Here is a 25358-nt window from a genome sequence, read left to right as displayed (position 1 = left end):
TGTGTCTCTATCTTTTTCTATTGATTAAATAGAGACAGTAATAGTCAAAACGTTAACGGATAATCGTAATCGTATGCCGTAATCCCACCCCTGATTTCAAATTCAATTTTTTTTTTTTCTATACGATTTCACATTCGAAATGAGATAATTTGGGAAATTATTTCAGGCTACTACATTTTAAAAAAGACATCATTAGCAAACTTTGTAAATTCTATAATGTCTTACAATAATTGTTTGAGGTTCATGTCATATCTGTTTAATCAATAGACTCTGTAAACTCTGGTAAAGTGGCAAATGTGTCAAAATTTGTTATGGGCTTGACAGTTTCTTTACCAGATTTCCCATTTTACACCATTGCATGAATAGCCCCTTTTGACATATTCAGAAATTTCACTATTACAACATAACTTGAAAATTTCAATTAACTGAACAGACCTATTACGAAGATTCCACTTTAAGCGTTGTTGACAAGTTTCTCATAATACCGGAAAACAAAACAGCTGTTTGACCACTACTATCAGAGTTGATCACCAACTTTTTTCTATTTTGTTTGTGTTTTCCTACAAACACTACCACATGTTATTATTGTAATGCAAATACATCAAAACTATCTTTGAAATATGAAATATTAACACAAATATAAATCTTCATTGCCACGAAGCACAAACACACACGATCAATCTGTGATATCTTAACAACTACTTTGTATGAAGAACTTCTGCTTTGTTTTTGTTATTCTTTTTTCACCGCTTGTACTTGTACTGTACGAGTGACGATGACCATTAATTTTTTTTTTTATCATGTCACGGACTCAAGTATATTCTGTTTTAAACTCAAAATGTACGTAAATTCTGAGTGAATGGACTTTGTACCACACTAATAAACTCAGAGCACTTAGAGTGAAAAAATAGATTACTCTGGCTCTCGCAAGAATTCGATCTTATTCGATCAACGAGAAATATTCTGTTGGCAAAAAACCACTCGAATTCGAAAAAGAACACACCTCCTTCTCTGTTTATTTCTAGAAAAGCAAAAAAAGCGCAAACATTTTCCATTTATCACGATCATTGAAATTCAATTGAGATCACCTTCGACCTAGTTTCTTGAATTTTTCTCTTTTTTATTTTTATTACAATTTTCTTTTGAGCCGTCATTGCGATCGGTGATCGTTTTTTCTTCTCTTTTTTTTTTTGAGTATGAAAATGTAAAACCAAAATAAACGAAGAAAAAAATAAATGAGTGGAAACAGTAAAGCATATAGTTTTTTTTTTTCATTTTTAATAAAGGAAAGGTATATATCGAAGAGCGTGGTGACAGTTTGTTTTCAGTTTTCATTTGATTTCTGCTTAAGTTCGATCGTGATCGATCCCAATCGTATAATCTTTTATACATTTTTTTTTAAAATTTTTATGAATTTTAATTTTTGTGCTTTATTGTGCGAAAAGTTATTTTTGATTGAATAAAAACCATTAAGCTGGCTAAAAAAGAATTTTTTTGTTTAAAAAACACCTGTGATTGCAACCGAAAGAATTTGGTCCTTCACTTGAATGGAGGTAGATGCCGATCTAGTCGTTTATTACATGGAATGAGGAAAGATTTACAAACTTCAATACGTCACACTAGTTCCGATCATTTTTCCGAACAGATTTGTGCTAAATTTATTTTCAATAAAGTGATAATTTGATTTGATTTTTTTGTGTTTTCTTCTTCTTTTTTTTAAAAAAATTTGTATCTTTTTTGTGTATTTGCGTATATAAATTTTGTTTGCCAATTAAAACACAACAAAAAAAAAAGAGCAAAATAATTGTAAACATATTTTGTGTATTCTCGAACGAAAGAAAAAAAAACGTGTCAAGTTTTTTTTTTTGTGTTATTTTCATTCGCGTTCAAGAGTGGTCAGTTTGAGAAAAAATCTTCTGTAAAATTATTCGAGTTTTCTTTATATTCTCGAAATCAAAACAACAAAAAAGTTGTCAGTGCACAAAATTATATTTTGTTTCCATACAATTTTCTTATTAAACAAGGTCTTATCGCCATAAACATACAAGGCAAGTTTTAAATCTGAACAACCCTTTTTTTTGAAATGGCCCCAATTGCTGTCTATGGTAAAGTTAATAATATCGCCACAAACAGTATCAACATGAACGAAATGGAGGAAGCAGCTGTTCCTGTTGGAAATATTAACGGTATGTTAAAAAAAAAAATGTAGCCTTTTAGTTTCAACTAAAAGTTTTTATTTAATAAAAAAAAAAACATGTTCCTTAAAAAAGGCCTTAGAAGTTATACTTATGTATTTATTTGGAAGTGGACGCATATTAATTATAAAGAAATTTATTCACCAGTTAAAAACAAAACATTCAAAATCTAAACGATCGATAAAAAAAAAAAAACAGAACTGAAAAATTAAACCGAATGGGTTAACAAACAGAATTAATAAGGCGCGTTCCACAAAGATTGGGACCAGTTTCTTACTTGAATGCTTGAATGCGGTACGGGTAATTCTATCAAAAAAGTTCAAACCAGAAACATCAACGTTCAAGTGTGGAATTTTTTTCCTTAATTTACCCGTACCGTTTTTTACTCGTGAGTAGAAATCTAGTACACTTGATCTTCTACTCGAGTAGAAGATCGTTTGTTATTTGTAGTATGTACTAGATCTACTCATCAGTAAACTACCAATGGAACGCGGCTAATGTTTTAATGATTTTTTGAAAGATGCCATTAGTACTATTCATTTGGAAGTTGTAAAGTACTCGTGTCATGAGTAGATGAGAAGATGAAAATGGTAATCTAGAACTCCCATCCACACCTGCATGTATATATAAAAATTGCAACATGTGTGTTCAACGACGCTGTTCTGGACTGTTCCGGATTGAAAATAACACCTTTTTGCTGTTCATTGAGGTTTTTCTGTTCTGAACTATACTAGTTTCCTGTTCATTGACGCTGTCTAGAACAGTTTAGAACAGGATTTTCTGTTCTTGGTTTTGAGTAAGAACAGGTTAGAACAGTTTCGTGAGAACTGTCCAAATCGAAACTGTCATTTTTTTGTTTATGTTTTGATTTGGTTTAGCAAGTCGTGTCCTTATGGTTTTTGCATATAATATTAAAAAAAAAATAATTTTTAATAATATTTTTCACAATAAAAACATAAGAAAAAAGGAAAGAAAAACGAATAATTCACACAATTTACAATTTTTTTTTTTGACAGCTGACGTTTAAATGACTTTTCTAACTTGCTCTGACGTTTCTCACGAAACTGTGCTGAACTCTTCTGTTCTAATCTAGAAAAATCCTCGTTGAACACAACTAATGATTTCTCTGTGTTTGCGATCTAAACGGTAAAATTCGTTGAGGCTGACGGTGCAACATGTCGTTTTAACAGATTTTTGGCACAAAAATAAACTTTTTTTTTTGGTAGATATGTTCCCCAAAAAATGCAATATGAAAAATATTACAACTCAACGACGCAACGGCTGTAATTTTAAACAGAGCTGTCAAATGGGGCTCCCAACAAAAATATTGTTTTTTATTGCAGTAAAAATAGCAATTGCTTACCTCTCCACCGAGTTCGTTGTTACACTTGGAAATGCGCCATTAGGTGTGTTTTTTGGCAAAATTATCCGCACCGTAGTTCGATTTTCTAATAAAACCTATCTGAAGCTACTTGCAGCAATTTTTTATATATAAAAGTTGGTACCTTGATAGTCTTGGTTAACTGTCAGATAATAAATTATTTCAAATTCTATCCTCTTTGATTATTTTTAGCCATTGATGTTAGGAAATTTTACGATCTTTCTTACACAACTTTCTCTCATCAAAATGCATGGAATGGAATTTTTGCTATACTCTTCTTAAAAATCCGAAACATCCCGGTTCTGTATTGTTCCAATTCTGAGGCCAAATGAACGCTGGTGCTTTTGCATTTGCAAGGAAAAAGCTTTTATATAATCTGCATAAGTGCATAATCTATTTTATAAATGTCATTTTTACGTCAGAGTCAAGGTGCATGACCGTCTATAGCTATCTGTATAACCTTTCCTAAAATTTTCGTAGAATGTCTTTGCACCTTTTAAATTTAGCCCAAAGTCCAAATCTGTTATATTTTTCTGATGAAATATCAAGTAATCATTTCGTAACCAAAGTTTTCATATAAGATGCGATTGATGATTTTTTTTTAAGATGAATCGAAATCTAACTGATAATCTTTTCCTTGCCTTCATTTGTTGCCTAAAAGGTCATAACATCACAAAAGCAAGGCCTTTTTGTTCAATAAATTGTATAACAGTTACCTTGTTATTTGTATAAATATTTTGTATTTGTATAAAATTTTGTCACTAAACCGAATTGATGAATGCAATTACTTTTTCGAAACCTACAGATGCAATGATAAATAAAAGTTTTGTGCGATTTTCTATTCGTTAGGTGCAAATGAGGCAAAAATTACCTCGCTTTAAGTTGATTACCTCGCTTCAAGTTAATTTTCTTTTTATGAAAAATTATTATAATTACTATATCAATAAATAATAAGAACTTAAAAATATAAAATTAGGAACCTACAATAATAATTAGGAATCTACATCTTCGTTATCATTTGTTTCGTCATGCATAAAATATTATGTTTTGACTGATCGCTAAAAAAGCACGTGGCAATTATCTCTTACAGTTGATTGTGGTGTGTTTTTATGACGCTATAATTCTCATTAATTAAAAATAAATAATATATGTATAGTAAGAAAGCAAAGCAGTGAACTTGTGCCATTAATTGTTTCCTCGATGTCTGTGATGACATCTTGAAATGAAATTTTGAACGACTGGGTCGGATGTACTAAAACATACTTGCTTTGTAGTTCAAGGCTATAATACTAATGAGATACATTAGCCGTGGTTTCGTGGGATTTCAAAGTCCAGTGGGTAAATATTTAACATGGGCTCTATGTTAAATTTTTACAACAAACACTTACTGGGAATCGGCGGCGTTACCGATTGGGTTACTTTACCCAAAAATGGACATGGAACAAAACATGATGGGACTTAGAACAATCAAGAATACTCGGGTCTCATTTTGAGAAGGATACCTACTTACCTGTTTTTATTGTTCGATGTCCCATTAAATTATATTATCTGCTGAAGAAATTTTTTAGACAAAAACGCTTTTCAAATTCGGAAAGAGCACCCTTAAATTAGTATAACTGCATCATTATCTCATTTTCGGTAAAAAGTGGATTTAGAACAATAATTTTGCTTTCCGCCGATGACATGATCTTTTACTCGAGGAGATAGGAATGTGTAGTTGTTGTACTAGATTTTTACTCACAAGTAAACTACCGCCTCCAATGGAAAAGGGCTTATAATAGACGGAAGCAAACAAAAGCTGCTGTCAAAACCGAACGAAACATTTCTTCCCGTATTGTCAAATGCATGCGTTTACCCATAAGAGAACTGAAGAATTATCTGTCATGTTGTTTTTGGTAAAAATATTATTTTAAAACGAATAGAAAAATCTATTTTAATTGAGCTAAGAACCAAGATGGTTTTATAATGTTAAGTTTTTGCAAATTAAGAGACTAGATAATAGTTCTTGACATGTTATAAAAAGAGAAGGTATGTTAGAAAAAAGTCTGTATCGAGAACTGTCAGATGAAAGAAAAAAAAAGATGGTTTCCTAAGTTTTTGACAGCTGCCCTATTGAAATTGTTTTTCGAAAATGTTATTGCTTTTGACTTTACCAAATTAAACGTCAAAAACTTATTACTCCACTTTGTAAAATGGCTACTCTAATGATCATACCTTGTCTTCTTATACCATGAGTTCTTTATATATACAAGAATTAATGGAACTTTAAAACAAATTACTAAATGTCATGAATCCTCTTTTCGCCAAAACATCCTTAAGGCAACATGTCCAAAGTGTGTGCTGAGAACAAATAATACAATTTATAAAAAATGTTTTGTGGAACATAAAAATGAAGGCACTTTAATTTTTAATCAATTTTTTTTTTTCTTTTTTGATATACAAATTTCCGCACGTAAATCGAGTTAGAGAAGTCACTTTATATCCGAAAACAAAACTGAACGAAACTGTTATGGGTGGTGTTATGGCTATTATAGCTGTATCATTTGATTTGCCTGTAACCAGCTTAATAGACCCAAACCTTTAACGTAAAACTTCAAAACCTATAAGCTTAATATTTTGTACCTTTGTTTAACTTAACGTCAAAACAAACAATATCATCAATAAGAGGCCATTTGAATTGCACTTTTCGCAATACTGAGAAAAACTAGGTTATAAGCTTATGTTTAATTTTCAACAACATTTGCTGAACCGAAACTTAAGCATTTTATCAAAACGATTTTTCAGCCTTTTTACAGCATTTTAAAATACGGAATTTTAAAAAGAAAATGTTTGAACTAGGCATCATTTTAATTTTACTCCGATCATAGGACACTAAAACTGCCAAGTTTTGGCTTGGAAGACCTCTGAATCAGAAAAGAGGACATTCTTACCTTTCGTTTGGTACCAATTTCTCAATGGTTCGACGCGCACCCAACCGCGTCAACATAGAAAAAAAACAGAAAGCAAAAGGTTGCAACCTTATAATTGCCCGTATGACCAAACTGCCAAGTTTTGGCTTGGAAGACCTCTGAATCAGAAAAGAGGACATTCTTACCTTTCGTTTGGTACCAATTTCGTCTTTTAACTATCTCGATGGTTCGACGCGTGCACAAAAGGGCAAAAAAAAAAAAGAAAACCGATTATACCTTAACATTTTTTGGTTTGGCAGACCTCTGAATTATATAAGAAGAAGCTCCATCCTTTCGTTTTTTACCAATTTCATCCCTTAGCTCGACAAGTCCAGGGTCCACAGTCGGTCAACAAAGAAAAAAAAATCAAATCGGGTTAGTAGTATCGGGTCTTAAAATGGTCTAAGTGACCAAATTGCTAAGCTTTGACTTGGAAGACCTCTGAAATATAAAAGTAGACATTCTAACCTTCGATTTGGCATCTTTTTCATACTTAAGTTTGATAACTATAAAAATGCAGAGCATACTTTTTGATTAATTTCTTAAAAATATAGGTATTTTTTGACATTCTTATGGTCTATTTTTAGAAATTTTTAATCTATTCCTAATTTTTTTTTATGGATTTAGTAAATTCATGTTATTATCTTTGATTTGGTAACAAAACAATTTCTTAAATCACCGGTCACAACACACCAAAAAACAAGACTTTAACAAAAAACTCATTTTCATCGTTTCCAACCTTAAAGCTGTTCGCGTGCAGAAACTGCCAAGATTTGGCCAGGAAGACCTCTGAATTATTAAAGAAGGCACTGCTACCTTTCATTTGACACCAATTTCATCTTTTAGCTCGATGAGTTAGGAGGGCCCTAAAAATCGACCACTTTGATGCGCCCTACCGCCACTCCTGCCAGGTTACCGAAAGGAAGACCTGTGGTTTTTTGATACACTAATTGAGTCTAAGACCACTATGGCAATTTTTTTCTTTAGCTCGATGAGTTGAAGGGTGCCTAAAAAATCCACCCGATTTCACCCTGCTACGCCAATCCTGCCAGGATGCGGACGGGAAGACCACAGTATTTTGAAATACAGATTTTTATTCATACAGTATAATGATCATAGAGTATCGTACAGCATTAAGGCTTGGCCACACCGGAGGGTATGCGGTAGAGGTACGGGTAGCGGTAACGATATTTGTATGAAAAAAATTCCACATCTGAACGTTGATATGTCAGTTTGGAATTTTTTTCATACAAGTACCGTTACCTCTACCCGTACCGCTACCGCATACCCTCCGGTGTGGCCAAGCCTTTATACAGATTTTTGATAATACAGAACTTAAAAAAAACAGTAATACGACCCGCTCTCTTTCAAACTTTTATCAATTTTTCTTTTTAAATACGCATATATGCTATAATTTTTTAATACTTGCAAAAACTGCAAAATAATACCTACCCAAAATCAATCCAATTAAACAAACGTGCCGTCAGATATATTTAAGTCTACATCAGTGTTAAAAAATTGTTATCATTTTGACAGATAAGTGTTTTTAATAACTCCCAACAACTGACTGCTTGAACAGACTTCTTGTCTATAATAAACAATCAATCCCAGGAATTATATCTAAAAATAAATATCTAATATAAAATTATTATAATCATTTGAATTGTTAAAAAAAAAAACAATTGTAAGCAATTTATTAATTTAAGTAGCTCATAAGCTTATAATTATAAAATCAAATACCTATTTTATTATTAAATTGATTAGGAGTGAGTAGTGAAATTATAATAACAGTTTTTAAGCGCTGCTGTTAAGAGTTTCTCATGGATTTACACGTGTACTAACTAAATGTTTTCTGTTTACATTTTATTGTGAAAATTTCTATCTAGAAAGAAATTTTGAAAAAAAAAACAAACTTAATTTACATTTTCTAGGTAGTTGTTGCATCTGTATGGCAACTTTCGATTTCTCATGTGTTAATTTTATTTAGAAATGAAAATATATGTACTACGTTCAGTACATTTACATGGATACAATTTATAGCCCCTCATAGCTTCAGTTGTTGGGGTACCTATATTTCTTTAAATATTGACTCAACTGCTTCTGTTATACTGAAAATATATACTCAAAGAGTGAAGGTGTAAAGAAATGTCAAATTGGACTTTGAACAGAAGTTTAAAATAGATTGATTTATAGAAATTAGCATGAAAGTGGGCCATTTTCCGAGGATAGTAATAGAAATTATTATTAGCTGTGGTCAGAGAATAAATTAAATATAGGTACAATTTGCATATCTATTTCTAGTACAGTGATAAAATGTAGATCAGATGTTTATTAAACAATAATTAATTATCGAGTTGTCAGATGTTTTTGTGCTAAAAATAAAATAAATGCGGATATTAGAAGACTGGTTTTTCACTTGAGGCTTATTAACAAATATCTTTGGATGTTTTTTTTCTTATTTTGGTTTTGCTGCTCAACTGGTGAAATTTTTAGACGTAACCAGAAGTTGTCACTAATATTGTGCCCCTACAAAACAAGATAAAGCATTTTGTACATAATAAAAAAGTGGAATACAAGTACACAATCGAAGTATGGAATTTAGATGCGACATTATTGAATAACGTCCTCACGGTGGTCTTGAAAACGCGGCAGGTTTTACAAAAATGGACCCCAAAAGTAATGATGCAGATTTGTTCGAAATGATCTCAGGATTCCAAATTTGTAAATTTCAAAATCGTACCTGATCCCTTTTTTGAGTTACATGCATTATACATATGCATTATACATATATACTTTTGAATTAGAATGGGAAAAAAAATTAAACAAAAGCTAATTACATATAATGTCATATACCTTTTTGGAAAGCTAAAATATACTCCTTGAATTTGACGTTTATTTTAAGTTGATTGAGCAAATAGTTTTTGAGGATTTTAATTTCAAAGTTAAAATTTAAAAAAATAAAAAAAATTGCTTGTTTTTAAGTTAATTTTTTAAAAATTTGAATTACAAGGTACAATTTTTTTTTTCAAAATTGAATGCTCTATTTAGTTCTTAGTCAAATCCTGAAAAATATGTAGATGCAAAAAACTATTCTATGTAGTTTTTCAAAAATGGAAAAAAAGATAGGCACTTTTATATTTGTTTTATCCTAAGGAAAATTTTGTGTAATGGTTATTTAATCAACAGATTTGTAAGTTTTAATCACACTCAGAATCAACCCCAAGAACGTAGTGGTATTCTGGCTTCTTTTTTGAGTTTTTTTTTGTTCATTTTTTGTGTTTTTTAAATGTTTTTTTTTTGCTATTTAGAGTTTTGTATTTTTTTTTTTTAATTTTTATATTTTTTTAAAGTTATTTTTATTACGTTCTGAATTTTTCAGGACTATTTTTGAAATGTTAGAGTTATAATGTTACGTATAACAGAAAAATATCCCACAGAAGGACAGCTAAGGTCCTTAGGGACCACAAAACCTTTTCTCGATTTTCATCGTGAGAGCCATTTTTCATGAATCCATGTTGACTTTTCGCGTTAATTTAAAAAAAGAAGACGTCCTGATCAGCAGCGTGTAACCGTGACCTTTTTTTCCATTTGATTTGAGGCTATTTTTTTTTTTTATTTGAAAAAAATTAAGAAAAAGCTAAAAAACAAATTTGGAGAAAAGATGCATCTTTCCTTGAATCTCAAAAACTAAGATACTTTTAAACATGCGGTTTTTTGTTTTTAACCTAAAATCAATGAGAGCATTGATTTGTGTTAAAAAAAATTTAGCCTTTATTAAAAACATAAAATAAATAAATTTAAAGAAAGAAAGACATTGTATGTGCATTTGTTTATTCTTTAATTTTTTTTTCCTATTCTAAGTCAAATGTGTATATATTTATGTATAATGCCTGTAACTAAAAAAAGGGATCAGGTATGATTTTTAAGTTTACAAATTTGGAATCCTGAGATCATTTCGAACAAATCTGCATCATTACTTTTTGGGTCAATTTTTGTAAAACCTGCCGCGTTTTTAAGACCCCCGTCTCCTAGTATCCTTCCTTTTTCGCCCAATAAAAAATACTTGTTACATGAGTGTATATTTATTTGGTTTGGTTGGTATGTACTTGTAAATGTTCTGAAATTAATTGCCATGTTAAAAAATGTAAACAAGCCCTAAACTGATCTCACAAAATTTATTCGTTTATTCGGTTAAATGAAAAAATTAAATACTTCATGTCAATCTCTTATTGGAGTATAAGACTTTGTTTATACTTCAATTAACACGTTATTCAAAATACGTCAATCTTTGTGGAATAAAAATGATTTGATGAACTTTTTAACATTTTTATTTCATATGATAATAAATTGTAATTATGATTGTTTGTTTGTATCTTTGCATAGAATGTAATACTCTTTTCACGTATGTATTTATATATTTTGTTAACCTCGTTATCCATGTTCATTGTTTATGGAATATCTTTTTATTTATTTAATATAAAAAAAAGCATAAACAGTGCGTGCGTGCGCGACCACAATAATTGTTATTGCATTTCCTTGAACAATTTAAAAATAAACACAATTCACTGATGGTTATATGGGTAGAGGAAGTTCAATAACATTATTATGCGTGTGTCATTGAGTTCCGATTCTTGTGACTTGATGATAAATATTTATTTTTGTTTTACCTTGTTATAGAATTTGAAAAAATACCAATAAGAAGGTTCTCTGGCAAATATTGACTTGGAACGTTTTAATCAAACTCTTTTACAAGCTCTAATGAGCACGTTATGGCTTAGGATCAAACACACCCAAAACGAAATTAAATTAACACTCAATTATTGAACAAACTCTCTCTTTGTCATCAGTGTGCCTAAATAAATAAACAGAAAAAAAATTCTTTCAAATAACCATACATTTTTTATAAAAAAAATATAATCGCAACTGATGCTATTTTTCTTGACCTTCAAATGCTTGAACAGGTGTAACTTCTGTAATTATCAATATAATTCGAAATAAAAAGAAAAAAGTAGGTCAACTACAACTACTAATATTAATACCTTGATAAAAATATGTGAACGGAAATTTTTTTTAATAACTTTTTCAAAAATTATAATTTAATTTTTTTTTTTTTCAAAGTAAAATTTTATTCTTTATTTTTTGTTTTTAAGGCCCAATTTATTCACACTCCATTAAATTTAAAGTCTCTATTAGAAACGGCAAATTTTAAAATTTGTATGTGATTTGACAGATTTTTTATTATTATTATTATATTAGGTATTATATTCATAGTACAAAGTACATAAATGTACGAAGTACTGACACTTAACAGCTCGTCAACTGAGGCCATTTGGCTGAGATAACACCGGACAATGACAAAGAGAGAGACAGATAGAAACAAAGAATGAAGATATAACATAGAACTACTTGGTACAGAGGAAGGAGACATCGATGAATATTGTCTCGTGTTATCGCACAGGTGGCTTCAGTTAAGCTGAGATTTTTTATTTTTAATGGGGTTTTTAAATATAAGCATAAGACCTCTAAACTTTAATTAGTTTTGAGGTCTTAAAGAAAAAAAGTTAAATAAAGCTCATAGCGACTTATCCCCCCTCCCCCCCAAATGTCACATTATCATATAATTGTATAAATGTTTGAACTTTGTTACATTGAATACAGTTTGGGCCCGTTTTAGGGCCTTATTTCTATTTTTGCATATTGTAAGAGGAAAACAAAAACTCAGCACTTCAAAACTACATTATTAAAAGTAATTAAAATGTTATATAAAGCTTAGGAGGTATAAAAGTGAAAAGGGATACCCCCCGCTTGGACTCCTACTATAGGATTTGATTTGGAGACAAAGTTGTGTGTATTAAAAATTTCTTTTCGACTCCAAAAAAATTTTAAAATTTTGAAGAAAATTGGCTCACGTCTAACTTCCCACCGACCCTAAATCGGTGAAAGGAACCAATTGTATGAGAACTATCTTCAAATAGGAATAAAATTCACCTGTTGCGGGAAATATTTTCACTTTTTCTTGGTTGAAAACCATTTATTTATTAATTGTCACACCCCCTATTTTCAAAAGTACTTACCGTTATCATGTCATATTCTTTTCATTTCTTGGGTAAATTATATAACAAACATAAACAAATATGGCTGTTCTATGCTCTGTAAAGAATGGATAGTTTTTTATGTGAAAACTGTACTTATCGCTTGGAAAGTAATTGAGCACTCAAATACACAAAACCATTTAAACAAGATTTACAAAAAAAAACTCAGCTCGTGCCGCAACTAATTGACTCAACTAAAATTATTGATATCTAAATAAAGGAAAAAAATACATCTCCATTTAACTGACACTCATAATAATTGACCTGCGAACAAAAAAAAAATGCCATTTGCGTCCATTCAACTGATTATTATTATTTAACAATACAATTCAAACTAAAGAACGCAACACATAGAACTGTAGATACTGTCAAACTGTCACAATGCTCATGATTAAAACAAATTGCTTTTTGAAATCTTGTAAATTTATACAAAGACCACACACCCCTTTATTTCAGTGACATGAAAGATAGTACCTACGGCTTGGGTTTCTTTTTTCAACTATAGAACCAGAACAACAGAGGAAAATGGCATCACTTTGCAATATGTGTATTCTGCTTAACCTTGGTTATCTGCCTCCGTGGCGCAATTGGCTAGCGCGTTCGGCTGTTAACCGAAAGGTTGGTGGTTCGAGCCCACCCGGGGGCGCACTTTTTTAATATTTATTTTATGAATTGAATGAAAAGAATAATAAATAAATAGGTTTGTTCAGTGAAACATGGCTATGTCGAAATAGTAAACAAACAGATTTTTTGTATATTTTGTTGAAGAATAAAAGTTACAACTGTTTTTTTATTCCCCTGGTGAAACTAACATTGAAATCTGAAAATTGAGGAAATATGTATAAAGAAATCCTTATCTTAACATTCTGAAAACAAAACAGCAATTAAAAGAGTTGAGGTTTAAAGTTATCTCATTGAACAGTAACAAGTTTTTATGCTTTTCAGTCCGGAACAGACCTCAATGAACAACACCAACACACAACAGCTTTTTGTCACGTACGTGGTACGATATTTTTTTATCTCGATTTAATTTTTGACACAACCGCGCCCAATTATTCTTGTTTGTTGTCGTTAAATTTTTTTTTTGTTATCTTATCTTTTTATGAAATGATTGTGAAACAAAAAAAAAAAAGAATCTACACAAAAAAATGTTGTGTAAAAATATAAAAAAATATTATTATGGCGAGCCTTCTTCTTGCGTAATTGATTGACATTCTGGTGAAATAAGCAAACTTTAAACGAGACTTTCAAAAAACGTGCCCATTGGAATTAATTCAATATTAATTAAGAGCCTTCAATTAATCTCGCATAGAGTTGATGAAGTAATAAAGAATATTAAATTGCAATTAAATATTCCTTTCCATCATGACATATGTCACTTTAGTTGACGTTATTCTTTTGTTTTTAATTTATTTATGACAGAAGATAACTATTGTCAAATGGATCTCTAGACTTGATTGTGCTAATCTGGCTAAAAGCCTGATTGCAACTCGTGTCATGTTAAACCAGTTTTTCATATATTTATTCAAAAAAAAAAGTTTAGTTTTACCACTTTGTATCTATACATGTTCCTACCTATCTTAAGATAAAATACAAGACGAAAGAATCAAAATAACGATTATGCATATGCAAACACTCCGCATCGATTGTATATGTCTAGAACAATTTACATCTTATACACATCAATGTTTCATTTCAAACAGTGCTGCCAGAGCTGTTAATTCACACAAACAAACTTATACTTTATAAAATATGTACAAAAATGGCAAAAAATAAATCTGCCTGCAAGTAGTATCAGTTTACCTTCTCCAATTAACGGGGATATTATACAAAAATTTTTCTCACATATTTGACATCTGTATATATTTTTTGAAGTTGTGTAGAGAAAAGAAAGAAAAGGCAAGAACCAGTGTTGAAAAATTGCATAAATTGTATGCATGGCAAAAATGTTGTCATTTTCTTTTCATACCGTCTATTCAAACAAAGTTGAAGTCAACTGAAATATTTACCTAACTATGAAGCCAAGTACGCACACAGAAAAAAAATTACGCAAGGATTACTTTATTTCCGGTATATTTAACATTATTTTTGGTATATTTAACTAACTTCAAGTATATTCAAATATATTATGATTAAATATCTGGTAAGTAAGTAAAGTTATCGCTAGCGTTATTTTTTTTTTCGTGCAGATTTCACTAATGTTTAGCTAAAATTTTTCTTTTTTCCGTGTTCTACTTCAATTGTGACAGATAAAAAATTTAGTGTTGGAAAGGAAAATGTTAGTTTCAAGTTGGAGATGGGCACAACTCGGCTGAAATTCTTGATTAAATATTATTTCGGCTAATTTTTTTGAGAGAATTTTGTATGGGAGCTAAATTTACATAATTCGATCTACTTACTAGACTTGAAACCCGAAAAGTTAAATCAAAAATTTAAACTCAGGTTAAATTAAGTCTAAAACCTTCATTGGGGCTTAAGGTATTTTTTTTTTTGTTTATGTATTAAAAATATAACAAAACACAAAACAACAAATTGTCTATTAATCTATAAAGTTTTAATGAACAAATGTCTGAAAAATTAACAATGGCTGAAATAAATAAACTCGTTTTTAGTTTTAGTATACATTTTTAAGAACTTTTCTTTTAAGTTTTTGTGTATATTTTTGACAAACTCACACGTAATGTCATTTTTCATTAGAAACATGTTGTACTGATCTGCATGCATTTTTATTGCATTAAAAGTGAAAAATAAAAAGTATACAGGCTTTAGTGATAAACATCGTTATTGAGTTATTTTTTCTACGGTCCAAGCATACCACAATCCAGGCGGCTTTCCATCCAGACTTGGTGTTACGATTTGTTCTTTTCATGTGATTCTAACGGATGTTTCCGAAAGATTACTTAAAGATTTTTGTCTTTTTTGAACTCAAAAACATCCGATAGTATTTTCACCGGCACGTGAACTCGATTCCATTTGTCAGTTTGTTGGTTCAGATAAGAAGGCATTATAAAAGCAGAGTTGCCTTTTAAGTTGATAATTGTCAACCCATTTGAATGTATGTGGTTTTGCTGCTGTTTTCAAACGACCGACGACGGCAACGTCTTTATTCTTCACTCGTTAACTTATCTAATGGTGGTTCAAATAATTCCAAATTATGCTTAAAAAATACTTTCAATTCATCTAAATCTGATGAATTTATAGCATTTCCAAAGTTGAATTTTTAGCCTCCAGACCATCTTTCAAAAACGCTCAAATTCATTCGTTAATAAGCTTCTCGAAATATCACATACATATGTGTACAAAAGAGCATCAACAATCCCCTTAGGTTTCTCGAAAAAAGTTGTACTGCGTACATTTATCTTGAAATATTCTCCAAGTATAAAACGATTCAGCTTCTCACCATCAGACTCTTAATTTTCCACCGTCTGAGCGGTACAGTTTGTAAAATAATGAGTGGCAACACTAGAACTGCATCAAATTTGCTAGATTATAATTTTCTAATTGAGCTTGTCTGGCCAGAAAAATTGAATATGTTTCTGCATTAGAAGTCATAGAGTAAACACTTTCCAAAACCAGCCTTGCAAAAGACGGTTCATGAAAAATTGGTCGGTAACATTTGATCAACGGCTTTCTTATAAACAATGCCTTACATATTCTCACAAAAATGGAGAAATACAATGTAAATGACAAAACTCCATAACTGATTTTAACTTTACTTCTGTCTTAAATAATGCAAAAAAGTGCAAACAAAAAAAGTCAAATTAAAATCTACTTTTTAATTTGATTAAATTAGTTTTTATTTCATATCCCATTTCAAATAAATCAGAGTGTATAGTTTCATGTTGAAAAATTAAAAGAAAAAAAAAAAAAAAACACAAAACATACATGTCTAGCTGACTGGTTTGTTGACTGTCTATTTAAATAAGGTCCAAAGTCCAAATGAATTCAATTATATTTTTACTCGTGTTGTCTGATGTGCACAGTGCATTTATGAGAGACTCCGTCAGACGTCATCGGATTATCGTTATTTTCTTCTTAAGTAAGTAACTCTGATGAGGTTTTCTTATTTTTTTTTTTTTATTTTTCTTCTTAATTTTATTTCATTGCTTTATGTAGTAATTGGTTGGAATGAAGTGAATGCACGCAATTCAAACGCATCTTGGAAATTACTCTCGTATATATTTTAAGATAATAATGAAACTGGTAAAGTGGTTTTTAAGTTGTTTTATTATTTTTTTTTTTTTTAGACGGTTATTATTGGTCTTACAGTCTTGATTACAAGAAAAATTATAGGAAGTATATGGGAGTTTTAGGTTCAAATTTTGTTGGTTGCGCAAGTCTGACTAATGTAAAGCTTTCATTAATGCAAATGACAAATGTCAGGGGTTCATAAATGTAAAACGCAAATATTTGCAGCGCAAATGTGCAAATATAAAATTTCACATGCATTCTAAATTTATAGTTAAAAAACCGAAAAATATCATTTTTGTATATGATGATTATAGTTTTTTTGTTTCCATATGCTAAAAGTCTTCAAAAAAACCTTATTGTGGAGTCCATATCGCACGTTGAGAATAATAGTGTCATAACTCAAAAAAACACGATTTTTTAGGAGAACTAAAATAAGAAGATTCATAAGTAGGTATAAAAAAATTCTGCTCTCTAGCGACTTAATTCAAAATCGACCCTTTTTTAGTTGTGCCATTATCTTTCTAAACGTGCGATATTTAAGAAGATAAATCGAAATCCATACTCCAAAATTTTGACAGTTTGCGCAAATCAGAAAAAGTGATCATATATCCAAAGTAAAATAGGTACATGCGCAAATAGTTTTTCTGACATAAGTCTGATCGCAAATGACTGCATGTAAACAAAGCAACAAAGCAACTTTGTGAAAGCACCCAGTTATTGACATTTATTTTAGAACTTTGTCAAGGTTTCATTCAACATACGAGATCGATAGCATTGCTGATCAAAATTTAAAAAATTGTTCATCAAGAACAGGTGTTGTTATAGTTTCAAAACTATCTACTATTCGAATTAATCCCGCGTTCAAGTCTACATATTTGCTGGAAATAATTGGATGAGCTAAATTCAGGCCTAAATCAGTATTTCTTATGATTATTTAGTTGTTGTTGCTTATTACTATTTAATTGCTTTGGAGTTTGAACTATTTAGAATTGTTTGAAATTAAATCAACTAAAGTTTTAATTGACTACATTCCAATACAAATATTATTGTAATTTTTAAATGTGAACACGACCTACAAAACTTCATTCGTATAATTTGATGTAAATAAGAGAAACGTTGTTAAAAACTAGATCAAACAGACAAGTTGGTTTGAATAGTGAGATTTGTTCACTCAATATAGGTCTGTTCCACACTCAGCCTGAGACTTCCGATTTGAGTCATACTAAGTTAATTTTGATGACAAATGAAAACCCTGAAAAATTTAGCAACCGAAATTTCTTTTACTTTGTAAAAAAAGTGTAAATTTTTTAACCGGATTAAATGTAAAATAGTAAATTGTAAATGCGAATGATATTCAACATGTTTCAGAATCTTTAACAGTCTTTCGCTGTTTTATTTCTTTCTGGGAGAATTTTTTCCAAACTCTCAGAAACTTCACAAACTTCCTTATTTAATGCACCAAAAGTGTGAAACAGACAATTCAATAATTGTTTAAAAATGTTATTATTAGCTGTATTTTAGCAGAACATTATAAGTCTTTACAAAAAATATAATTTAAAGTTAACACTTTTTAACATTTTAATTTGAAAATAATTGATACAAGCATACTGTATTATTTAAAAGGATAACTGCTTTATTTTTCTTGTTTTGGTCGATGTCTCTCCAAGACATCTTTTTTCTTATCTTCCAATAAAATTTTTTACCGATATAAAACCAACAACGAAAACAAATTTTTTTTTGATAAGTGTGTTTTATCTTTGTTCCCATTTTAATTTTGGTGATTTTAACGAATCTGTAAAGTCATGTTATGTTTTTAGTTTTAATCAGATTTCTTAAAATAGGCTCCTTCTTTATGATATGTCATGGTATTCATACAAAATTAAAACTTAAGATAATAATCAAAAATTAGATTCAAAGAGATTAAGTGCAAAAAAATTGGGGTTTCTTTCATATTTCTCTTTCCCCGATTGTCATTTTTTTTAACGTAAATTCCATACTAAAAAGTTCAACTTAATTCTTAATACCTAATATTGAATTTTTAAATACTTCTGATTCCTCTTACCTCTTTAATTTTAAAGTACTTACAATATTAAAATTACTTTGAGATGTGCAAAAGAATTAAGCACCTACACCAATTTTAAAATTATGTTCCTAAGTGGGCTTTAGGTCTGTCTTGTTTTTTAAATATTAAAAGAACAAGACAGACCTAAAGCCCACTTAGGATCATAATTTTGATTTAAAAAAAGGTCACGGAAATAGGATAAATTACACAAATTTTACCAGTGACAATTCAAGTTCATGGAATTTAGTACAATTTGCTGTCACATAAAAACAGACAAAAAAATGCTTTTAGCCTAGCATCATCTATTAAAAATATAGCAATTTCTAAGTCCTTGATAAAAGTTGTAAATAAATATTATAAATAAACAAAAACGAAGAAAAAAATTTATTTGCATCTTGACGGAAAATTTAACTAAATCAAAAGTCATCTATTTTACAGTTAAGGTCAAACAACATGTATAATTTATTAAAAAACAAAATAAAAGACAAACAAATAAAATAATAACAGAAGAGGCAATTTAAAATAGACAACAAAACAGGTAACATATAACCATTAGTTGTTCTAAGCTTCCGGAACTAAATTCGTTTACAATTTTTTTACGCCCGCTGTTTTTAATGATGAATCAAAAAACTTGAATATAAACAAAAATTTAATTTATTTTTTAATGATTGATATCTATTCTCAATTATCAGAGGTTCTTTATATTTATTTGTATGTTTTGTTTAGGGGTTTTATCAACAATTTTACGAAAATTGATTACTTATCATTACTGAGTAGGTATACAAACATATTTTGTTTATTATTGAAGTGAAAAAATCAGCAAAGGTCATTCTCATTAAAAAACAATAAAAACAAAAACAACAACGTCTGTCAAATTCGTATACAACAATTTAACATTTTATTAAATGTTTAATATATTTCTAAATAAAATACTAATTGACTTTATAAATCAGTTGTATATTAAGAGGTTTTGTAAGAAATCTATAAAATATAGAAATATTATAAATATAAGTACACTATAATTTATATAAAAAAACTCTTAACTAATATATGCCACTTTTTTTGGGTTTTTACGTATTTTCGTTTATTCTGAATGTTGTCCAATCAAAAACTCGATTAAAAAATTGAAGGCTCGCCTATTTTTAATTGATTGCCTCACAAAACAAGCCCTCCAAAAAATTAATTAAAAAGAAACTTTGTTTTTTTTTTTATTTTTGGTAGCTCAATTCGTACAAATTAACATGCTGCCCATGTCGGGCCTTTTCTCTTAATTCAAAAAAAAAAAGAAGGCGTGACTCGAATCGTGCTTTAATGTGTTCGTTTCTTATCAATTTATTTGACTTTATTAATAAAAATGTTTATTTCTTTGAATTTGTATGAGCATTTTAGTTTTTTAATGAAATGAAGATCGTGCTAATTAACCACTAATAAATGATAATGATATTTAAATTGTCGACTGAAGTTATGTTTATTCATAGCATTTAGACATAATTTAGATTCCCTATTGTTTGTCTTCAGCTTAACACTGAAATGTTCACTATTACCTAAAAAGATATCTTGCTCTAGATTTTATTAAGATCAAAACAAAAACACAGGTTTAAAAAAAGCCGAATTCCCATATAGGTATAAACTCATCTGTTTGCATAAAGTCTGGCACAAAAAGTAGTAAAATAAGAAAGTTAACACACCAAATAATGCGAACTTGTGTTCCTTTATTGGGTCAAAAGCTAAAAGGATCGATATAACCTGAATTGTAATTTAAAAAAATCTAGATTTATGCATTTAAGTTGTAATAATGCTTCTTATATAAAAAATGTGTTTGCAACCAAAATAAATCCTAACTCATAATTTAATTAACCTTTTTGTAATAATCTGACATCTGCATGATTTCTCTTTGAACAAACCAAAAAAAAAAACACTTATAATAACATTGCTTGCATTTAAACTTATTTAACAGTTCGATGCCAAAACATTTCACTGAACTAAAAATGGTTTGAGGTGATACCTAATGGTGCCAAATTGAAAAATGAAATATATTTGCATTCAACTGTTAAAGTATGAAAATAAACTCGTATGGTTAAAATGCCAACTGGTATGCATTTGTCTCCGATCAAAAATTAAAAAAAAAAAATATTTATTGAAAATTTCAAAAAAAATCAATTTATTTCGATAGTTTTATGAATTAAATAAAAATTTAATAACCTAAAAAAGTGTTCTTCCTATTTAAAAAACTAACGCACACACATTTTTTATGGGAATAGCATTTTTTAATATAAAAAACTTTTGATTTGCAATAACAATTGTTTTAATGCAAAATTTTCTTATTTGTAATCTTCTTTTTTAAATTCGCAATAACTTTTCTTTGTAATGCATTAAATAGACTTCTTGGGGTTTCACCTTCATTAATATCAAAAGTAATCAAACACACCTTGATCTGGTCCTGTTCTGGATAATAAAAACAAACAGAATCACAGTGACAGCAATGTTATTTACTATAAGGTATGTTTGTTCACTTTTGATTTGCCTCTTTTTGCCATTTCCGAAATTTCGTATTATTAATGAACGCTATTTTTGTACAATTTACATTATTGAAGCTTATTTACACTTTAATTCAATTTATTAATCGTGGAGCAATAAAGCAACCTGAACCACAAAATCTTTTTTTAGCCCATCTGCACTTTAAATAAATAAATTTATTACATTTTATCGCCTTTTTCAACAAGTGACGTATTTCAATCGACAACTTTTATTTTAAATACAAATTTATTATGCCGATTTTTTAATTGCGATTGTTCTTGAGTTTAGTTTAAAATTGAGTTATTGAAATTCATTTGATTTCATTGTGTTTTCGTCACTTGAAGTTTAAATTTTGAGTAATTTAAGCGGAGTTTAAATGATTACAGTTATATTTGTTATACAAACCTTTGGTTTGTATATTTGAATCCCTGAAGCTTAAATTTGTTCACCTCTATCTTCCATGATTGTTTTAAAGTAGATTTTTAATATTATATCACTAGCCGCGTTCCTTTGGTAGAAATCTAGTACTACCAACCACACAATCAATCTATCTACTCGAACCATGTGTTAATTGTAGTACTAGATCTTCTAATCATCTACTCATGAGTTTTCAATAGAACAAGGCTTGTATATTCTACCATTCTTGTGCAATTGAATTTTCTATTTGATGTATATAAAATTGTGAAATTATTGAATGCATCTATACTTCGGTGTTTTGATATTTCACTACTCAAAGGACCCCGCACATTTTGTATGGGAAGTGGCCCTCGGTGAAATTGCCTGAAATTTTAGTATGTTGTTCTCTTGAAGCTCTTGATCAAAAGTCGTTAAGGGCAGAAAGTAAAAAAAAGGACAGTTTTTAAGATAACGGATTTTTTTTTGATGACTATCTCAAACTTTTTAAAAGGGATAGTAATTCTGTATATTGTGTTTTGCGTCATTTTTTAGTGGAATTCATAGGTTTTTAGGGTCGCTGAATTCAAATCCGAAATCCAATTCGCCTTATCAGGTAAGGTTTTCAAGATAACCTCAAAAAATGTCACAGCCTCAAAAAATTTTTTTGTTTTGATCTGGGAGTGCGACTATATTAAATATATGTTTTTTGGGTCGCTGAAACCAGATTCGAAGTCTATTTTGTCCTATCACGTCAGGTTTTCGAGATATCTTCAAAAAAGGTTTTCGTTACTTTTTTGAGGTTATCTCAAAAACTCGAAGTGATAGGATAAAATAGACTTCGAGTCTGGTTTCAGCGACCCAAAAAACATGTATCAAACATAGTCGCACTAACAGATCAAAGAAAAAATTTTTTTGAGACTGTGACAATTTTTGAGGTTATCTTGAAAACCTTACCTGATGAGGCAAAATGGACTTCGGATTTGGATTCAGTGACCCTAAAAACCTATGAACTCTACTAAAAAATGACGCAAGACACAATATATAGAGTTACTATCCCTTATAAAAGGTTTGAAATAGTCTTAGAAAAAACCCGTTATCTTAAAAACTGTCCATTTTTTTACTCTCTGCCCATATCGACTTTTGATCAAGAGCTTCAAGAGAACAACATACTAACATTTCAGACAATTTCACCGAGGGCCACTTCCCATACAAAATGTGCGGGGTCCTTTAGGTATGTTAGTTATCTAGGTACATACATATTATTTAAAAGCATGTTATGCTCTCAAACACTTTAACATTGTATGAACCAGTTGTGTTGTTTGCTTCTTTTTGTTATTACCAAAAACGAAACAACTTGCTAAAAACAACAAATTAATAATGTGTTGGACTTTAACCCTCACCAAACCAAGAACACGCTAAATTAGCAGCTGAATTTTTTTTTAATGTAAATTCTAATTGGCTATTAATAGAAATTTTATATTATTCTGCATTTGAACTTTTATTTAAGGAAGTTTTTTTTTTATTTTTATTTCAGGTATGTGTTTGAGAAAGAAATTGGTGAAGAGATCGTAAGTATACGAGTACTTAAAAATAACAACCTGAACAAACAATATAATTTAATGCCATAAATGCCAATGAAAGAGAAAAAAATTAAATTAACAAATGTGCAGTTTATTTGCAGAGTATCTATAATTAAAAATGAAAAATCATCTAAACATACAGATCTTTTCCATAATTTGAGCAAATTCAAGACTTCATTCTTTTTTATTAAAAAGAATATATACTTTTGTTCTTTTGCCATAAATGTACAGAAATGTCAATGTTAGAAAAAAACTAGTTTTGACTCACTGAATGGTAAAAATATGAATTTTCTGACAGCTGAAAAAAACAAGAGGAGTATGGCCTCCTAAACAAACCCTTAAGTCTAGGTTTGTTCGATTAGTCAAATTGCAAATAATTATTGTTTTTTTTTTTTTTTTTGTTCTGTTCTGATTGGAGGACAAAAGTGTGGTTCCCCTAGTTGTCAAAGTTAAAACCAATCGTCAGTATTGACTTAGCAGCGAAATACAATGACAAGTCACTTTGGCTGTCATTAGTTTTGAAGTTTCTTAAGCAGCGTCCACACTATGCTGATTGGTGATAATCAAAATACTCTTGATCAAAAAAGTTGATTAAAAACGTTGCTCAACATTTGTTGACCCGAACGCAACACGATTGAAATCGGTAAAGATCAAAGTCCAAGAATTTTGCGATAAGTTCGAAATTATTTTCGAGCGTTGACAGTTGAATTCCAAAATGACATTTTAATGACATTTAACATCAACAACGACACGTTTTAACTAAACTGAGAGTGCGGATGAGTAGCATGCTGGCTAACATTTAAAAAAAAAACATTGTTGATCGACTTAATGTGAACCGCAACAACAACGCTTTAAAACAACAACGGGCCCTACTTTTTGTCACACTTGGTAGCGCATTTAAACTTTACCCAATAATAGTTTCCAAAAGCCATATGGAAAGTTTTATTGACTATTTAACGAATAGAATGTCTTATTGAAGGCAGACATGAGTTCTTTAGCTACGTAATTTTAAACTTTCCATTTGCTAATATTCTACATAAATGATATGAATTTACAGCGAATTTAACCTTCATAACGACAAATCATATTTTTAAATTCCCCCCGAATAGGAAATATTTCCAAGGTTAGCAAATAAAATCGAAACTTAATGAATAATGGAATATGACAATTTTAATAAATGTTTTTTTTTTTTTGTGTACTTTCTGTGAGTGAAATAATGAACTAATTAGTGGATTTTATTAAAAAACAACAAATAACAATTAAGTGAAACCCCTAATTTAGTCCCAGAGCTCTTCAATGTAAGTGGGGTATACTCATTGGTTTTGTTTACTTGAAGAAAATTATGAAACTATTGACAATCATCAAGCCTTGGACTTTATACTCTGTGATTGTACACTCGTATTTTCGTATTGGCATTCTGTCAGTTTAGATGATTATCATTTACAAAAAATATATATTTATTAATAAATGCACTTACAATTTAAAACTATAAACAGAAAACTGATTGCATGTTTTGTGCAACCGCTGTAAAGGTTAATCAAAACTCAAAACAAAACAATGAACTTAATTATAAATGAATTTTACACAATCACGTGGGAGCATCATGAATTGCTTAATATTTTTGTTTTTAATTCAAATAAAAAAAGTTATTAAAATTCGTAAACAAACTGTAACATTAGTAATGATGATTCAACCAAGCGGCAAATTCTGGTGTTTTTTTCTTCAATGAAAATTGACACCAAACGTCACTGAAAAAAATGTTTCCACTGTCATCATAATTTTTTTTTTTACAAAAAGAAAAAAGAAAACAACACCCTATGTTGTGATCACGTACGCCAATTTGTTTACGTCGTCTACGGTTTGTTTGAAAAAAAAATGCTCAAAAAACGTTTATGTTAATTTAAAGAGGGTTTTTCGTGTGGGACTCTTTTAAAATCATCCACCTTAAAGACTTCTATCACCTGTCAAAGTGGTTCAATAATTACTTAATTTAAGT

At 29.7% G+C, this 25358-nt stretch overlaps 3 protein-coding genes, 1 long non-coding RNA gene and 1 other non-coding gene across 5 annotated transcripts in view; 4 read left to right on the top strand and 1 right to left on the bottom strand.

Annotated features, from left to right (window-relative positions):
- The window catches only part of LOC129905100 (histone acetyltransferase KAT2A-like), a 35665-nt gene extending 11427 nt beyond the window's left edge, over positions 1–24238 (top strand). Inside the window, exon 4 of the mRNA XM_055980482.1 lies at positions 23317–24238. The gene's annotated coding sequence lies outside the window, so the exon portion shown is untranslated. The remainder of the gene's footprint in view (positions 1–23316) is intronic.
- The window catches only part of LOC129905103 (6-phosphofructo-2-kinase/fructose-2,6-bisphosphatase-like), a 99642-nt gene continuing 75610 nt past the window's right edge, over positions 1327–25358 (top strand). Inside the window, exon 1 of the mRNA XM_055980485.1 lies at positions 1327–2186. Within this exon, the coding sequence (XP_055836460.1) occupies positions 2084–2186 (103 nt within the window). The 5' untranslated portion in view covers positions 1327–2083. The remainder of the gene's footprint in view (positions 2187–25358) is intronic.
- LOC129905109 (uncharacterized) lies at positions 7987–9413 on the bottom strand. The gene is made up of 2 exons (XR_008770549.1): positions 9378–9413; positions 7987–8144 (listed from the first exon to the last, which is right to left on the bottom strand). It is a non-coding gene; the product is annotated as an uncharacterized LOC129905109 (long non-coding RNA).
- On the top strand, positions 13189–13262 carry Trnan-guu (transfer RNA asparagine (anticodon GUU)). The gene has a single exon. It is a non-coding gene; the product is annotated as a tRNA-Asn (tRNA).
- Positions 19728–25358, top strand: part of LOC129905098 (serine-rich adhesin for platelets) — a 158307-nt gene continuing 152676 nt past the window's right edge. Inside the window, exon 1 of the mRNA XM_055980480.1 lies at positions 19728–19734. The gene's annotated coding sequence lies outside the window, so the exon portion shown is untranslated. The remainder of the gene's footprint in view (positions 19735–25358) is intronic.

Source organism: Episyrphus balteatus, chromosome 1, assembly GCF_945859705.1.
Source record: "Episyrphus balteatus chromosome 1, idEpiBalt1.1, whole genome shotgun sequence".
Taxonomy (NCBI): Eukaryota; Metazoa; Arthropoda; class Insecta; order Diptera; family Syrphidae; genus Episyrphus; species Episyrphus balteatus.
The sequence above is the reverse complement of the archived record's forward strand: the minus strand, read 5'-3'. Positions and strand labels throughout refer to the sequence as shown.